The following is a 4,806-nucleotide window of genomic DNA, read 5'->3' on the forward strand; positions in this document are numbered from 1 at the left end:
GGGGGCCGGGGGGGGCAGGGAGGAACAGGGGGAGAGGCGAGCTTGTGGGCTGAGGTTGGGGGAGTCGAGGGACAGAGAGGAGGAGCTGGGGCGCAGCTGGTTGGAGGCACGCCACCGCCCTGCCAAGCCCATCCCATTCGGGCGCACGCTGTGCAGGCACACGCACATCCATGCCCGCCACACACACACAGGTGTGACCACACCTGGGATGGCCTGCAGCTCGGCGGCGGTGGTGGGGAAGCTGCCGTCCAGCTGCCCCACGATGTACTTGGCGCCGTCCAGCAGGTACCGCGCCCGCCGGTAGTATCCCAGCCCTGCACCGTGCGGCGTGCGGCGGGAAAGGCGGAGGCATGCATGGGGGCCCGCACTAAGCGAGCAACTGGAGCAGCAGCAGCGGCGACGGCCCTTGCATCCATCTGAAAAGCCCACCGTGCCCGCCTGCCCCGATGGGAAGCACCGCAGCCTGCACGGCCGCCCAGGCGGCGGCGCGCCCACCTGCCCACAACTCGTTCACCTCCTCCTGGCTGGCCCCCGCCAGCGCCTGCACCGTGGGCCAGCGCGCCACCCAGCGCCTGAAGTACTCTGCAGCTCTGGACACTTGGGTCTGCAGGGGGCGGCGGCGGCGGCGGCGGCGGCGGCGAGTGGGGCACGGCGGCTAGGCGCCTGCGTGCCGCCCCAGCAAGGCTGCGGCCTGCCGCCCCTATGGCTGCCGCCGCACGCTGCTCCCAGCCCTGCTCGCCTGCTGGCTCATCACTTCGCAGATCCAAACGTAGTAAACAAACTCTGCAAGCAACATAACCAATAACTAATAACCAAAAACCAACAAACTGGCCTGTCAGGAGCGGTGGCGGCTGCACGTGCGATGCATGTCTCCTTACCGTTGCGTGGCAGGTCCAGCGGGGCGCCCTCCTGGCCGGCCGCCGCCGCTGCCGCCACCGCCTCGGCGCTCAGCTTGGAGTGCGGGTTGCGGCGCCACGGCAGCACCCGGTGGTTTTCGTCGTACCAGGCCAGCAGGCTGCTGCGGATCTGCAGGGGACGCGGCGGGGGCATACACGGTCAGAGGAGCAGAGACAGGTGGGCTTGGCGGAAGGCGGCGAACACGGTGCCGGCGGCGGCGGTAGGCGGGAGCGGCGGCGCGGTGTGGCGGGCTTGCCTGCTCCACCTCCGCCAGCGTGAACTTGATGTCCTCGATGTCTTCAACGGATCCGGCGGCTTTGGAGGCGCCTCGTGAGCTCTTGGCGCGCCCCACCCCCTGGCTGGCCTCCCTCGCCCGTTTCGGCGCCATCGCAGACACGAATTGCACCCTGCCGATCCAGCGGGCCAACACCATTAATCTGAGGGGCGGGGGAGGGCATGGGCAATTGAAATGCCAGGGCCCGACGTACCCGCCACGTACCGCTGGCCGGCGGCGGTGGCGGTCGAGGGTTTTGCAGGGCGGTAGGCAGTGTAATGAATGAGGGAATCGACAGAGTATTAAGTCAAACAAGTAGGTCACAGTCATGGAATGTCAAGTAGTCAGCAAGCCAGGCGACGCCTGTTGGGCGCGGGAGGTCGGGTGGGGCCAGTGCACCGCCGAGCACCGCCGCTGCGAGTCAGCTCCAGTACTCCTGGCTCACGCCGCTCCAGTACTTTATTCCCGGGCCGCCGATGGTAGTCAGCGGCATGTCGGCAGTCTGCTCGGACAGATAGCTCAGCAGGCAGCTGCCCGGGTCTAGCGGCGAGGAGGTGTTGTAGCTGGTGTAAGCCGCCTCCAGGCCGCTATAGCCGGGCACAAACAGGGGCAGGGTGGCGTTCACCTCACACCTGCAGCAGGGTAGCAGCATTCAATACTGTGACCGTCGGGGGCAGGGCTTTGAAGGCGGTCCGGCTGCCGCAGGCTGCCGCCACCTGCCCATCCGCCGGCTGGCGCCCAAGACGCCACCCCACTTGCCGCTCGACGGCGCCGGCCTTGTACGGGCACCAGGCTCAGGCAAAGCACGGCGCGCCCTGGGGCTCTGCCATGGCGGGCGGGGCGTCGCAGAGGGCCGCACACGCATCCCAGGTGAGCGCCGCAAAGATGGGGGTGCGGGTGCCGTGCGGGGCGGGCGTCGTCATCAGCCCCGCACCCACGGTGAAGGTATGCTGCTGGATGGTGTAGTTGGAGGGGTAGTAGGCTGAGTCTCCCTGTGGCACCTGCATGTGCAGGCGCCAAGGCGCGAGGTCGGGCAGCGGGACGGCGGCATGGCAGCCGGTAGGAGCGGCCAGTGCCGCGGCACCGTAAACCACAACAGCTGGAGAGATGCGCGCGTTGATATGAAGGCTGCTCACCGGCGGCTCCGCCTCTCGCAGGCTACGTCCGGACGCTGCCGCCGTCATGGCAAGCAAGCAAAGCACAGCAGTGCGCATGGTGGTGAAAGATCGCGTGAATGGTGTCGAGCAAGTCAAGCGCGGTGTCAGCCGCGGTTTGGCATCATGAGCGGCGGCTGACGCCAGCTGGCGGCGCCTGCCGCTGCGGCCATCCATTGGTGCAGCCAAACGCAGCCACGATGCATGCTGTGACATTGGTGCAGAGTTACATTGTTTGAATGCTTGACGGATCGATCTGTGTCCATGTGGGTGTCCATAAAGGGGTGCATCGCCCCATGCGGTTTTGGCCCTTAGCTAAGACGCGATTGAGAGCCGCAGACGGCCCCCAGGCTCAAGTCCTCTGTCTTTGCTGGTCATTGTGAGAAGGATAAGGTGATTCATGAGATTAGATTACAGGAAGGCAATGCTGGTGGGTAAAGAGGATACTGGCAGTGATTAGCCATGACAAAGGGAGATACAGGTTTCATGCTTTGGCCAATCAACTCAACACACGCAGCAGCACAACAGTAAGGGGAGGGGATGAGCGCAAACGTGACGGGCACGGCTGTGCATCAGCGCAGGCGCCGCACACAGCTGCAGCGATGTGCTGATGGCAGAACGTAGCGCGACGGAGCGAGCAGAGCAAGGAAGGGACAGCTAGCTGCAAGAGTAGAATACACAGGGCATAGCGCTGCGAAGCAGATGGCGGCGGTTCATGCAGTTCAGACACTCTAAAATGAAATGGTACGGGGGCCGTCGCATGGAGAAAGCCCAGTAGTATGAAAGGCAGACAGCTAGTATATTAGTTCAATTGAGATGGGAGAGTTTTCCTCCTGCCGTTCGTTGGGTGGTTCGTTTGCTGGGGGTGGGGGTGGGGTGGCCACTGGAACACGGCGCCCTAGCGGCCGCTGAACAGCCATGCAGGTCACGCGTCACCCCGCCCCTTGCTGCGGAACATGAAGCAGCCGAGCTTGGCCTTCTCGCCGCCGCCGCTGCTGGCATCCTTGCTTGCGGCAGTGACCGAGGGCTGGCGCTTGGCGAGGCCGCCGGCCGCGGCGGCCGGGACGGTGGCGCGCTTGAAGGAGGCAGGCGCCTGCCGCCGCTGCGCCCCCAGGTTGCTCTTGGCCGACGCCTGGCGCCGCACCGTCGAGCTGCCAATCGACTGGGCCTCTGCCGCGCGCTCCTGGTCTGCCCGCCCCAGCGCCCAGTTCACGCCATCAAACCAGGGGTGCTGCTTCACCTCGTCGGCCCCTGCGTGAGCCCCCAGGCGCTGCCGCGGGTCCTGCACGGCGCGCGGGTGGCATCAACGGCGGGTTGGTGAGCGAGGCTGAGAGCACCGGCTCACGCCAGCTAGCGGCGGCAGCTCAGCAGGGCCTCTTCTCCCGCCGCGACGCATGTGGCCTCCCTCTCTCTCTCACTCACTCTCTCACTCTCTCTCTCTCTCAAACACACACACACACACACATCTGCACACACACACACACGCGCGCACGCCCCACCTTGGCCAGCAGGCGGGTGATGAGGTCCTTGGCCTGCGGCGACACGTGGGCACCGCCCTTGGGGAACGCCAGCTCCATCTTGACGATGTTGTCAAAGGTCTCGTCCCGCCGCAGGCCCCTGCACGGCGCACTCAGCCACGGGTCGGGGCAGGGTTAGGGGAGGGAAGAGGGGAGACCGCAAGGCCTGAGCGGGCGCCCCGGGGCTGCCTGCCCCGGCCACGGCTGCTGGGCCACGTCGGCTGGTCCGAGGCGGGCCCTGCCTCACTTGAAGGGCGTGTAGCCAAAGAGCAGCTCGAAGAGCAGGATGCCAAAGGACCACCAGTCCACACCGCTGTCGTGGCCTGCACACGGGAGGGGTGCGGGCGGGCACGTCAGGGCCCCAGGCAGCAGGCAGCTGTCACATCCTGGAACGCCGGCTGGGCTGGGCTGGCCCGCCACACCCTGCGCAACACACTTGCGCAGCTCACTGCCCGCGCCGGCAGGCTGCCGGCCGCGCCGGCCGGCCAGGCGTGCCGGCCCACCTGTGCCCTTGACCACCTCTGGCGCCAGATACTCCTCCGTCCCCACAAAGGAGTTGGCGCGGCCGCCGCTAGGCGCCGCCGCCAGCAGCCAGCCGCCTGCGCGGGGCGAACCCGAGGGCGCGCCCCCCAGGCTGGACGCCGTCGCCATGCTGCTCAGGCTGGCGCTGCTGCTGCTCAGGGAGGTACGGGACAGGCCGCCGGCGGCGGGCGCCACGCTGGCGGGCGGCGCGGCGGCGCCGCGGCGGGACGCCGCCGCCGCGGGCGCGCCGCCGCCGGCGGCGCGCTGCTGCCGAGGGGGCGGGGGGGGCGGGGGCAGGACCAGCTCGGGCTCCACGCCGGCCTGCCAGTAGGACAGATTGAAATCTGTGAGCATGCAGTGGCCGCTCTCCTCATGCACCATGATGTTCTCGGGATTGAGGTCCCTGCAAGCGGAATGGTGCAGTGGCGCGGGGGGGGGGGGG

General features: G+C 67.6%; 2 protein-coding genes across 2 annotated transcripts in view; both read right to left on the reverse strand.

Moving 5' to 3' along the window:
* Window positions 1-1,285, reverse strand: part of CHLNCDRAFT_143807 (hypothetical protein) — a gene marked incomplete at both ends in the record, with an annotated part of 3,573 nt that extends 2,288 nt beyond the window's left edge. The window contains 5 exons of the mRNA XM_005849299.1: window positions 190-314; window positions 496-604; window positions 719-783; window positions 879-1,026; window positions 1,163-1,285. Coding sequence (XP_005849361.1) covers window positions 190-314; window positions 496-604; window positions 719-783; window positions 879-1,026; window positions 1,163-1,285 — 570 coding nt within the window. The remainder of the gene's footprint in view (window positions 1-189; window positions 315-495; window positions 605-718; window positions 784-878; window positions 1,027-1,162) is intronic.
* A 2,223-nt stretch (window positions 1,286-3,508) lies between these two features.
* Window positions 3,509-4,806, reverse strand: part of CHLNCDRAFT_6687 (hypothetical protein) — a gene marked incomplete at both ends in the record, with an annotated part of 5,172 nt that continues 3,874 nt past the window's right edge. Inside the window, 5 exons of the mRNA XM_005849300.1 lie at window positions 3,509-3,607; window positions 3,825-3,942; window positions 4,090-4,165; window positions 4,346-4,494; window positions 4,594-4,767. Coding sequence (XP_005849362.1) covers window positions 3,509-3,607; window positions 3,825-3,942; window positions 4,090-4,165; window positions 4,346-4,494; window positions 4,594-4,767 — 616 coding nt within the window. The remainder of the gene's footprint in view (window positions 3,608-3,824; window positions 3,943-4,089; window positions 4,166-4,345; window positions 4,495-4,593; window positions 4,768-4,806) is intronic.

Source organism: Chlorella variabilis (assembly GCF_000147415.1).
Source record: "Chlorella variabilis unplaced genomic scaffold CHLNCscaffold_6, whole genome shotgun sequence".
Lineage (NCBI taxonomy): Eukaryota > Viridiplantae > Chlorophyta > Trebouxiophyceae > Chlorellales > Chlorellaceae > Chlorella > Chlorella variabilis.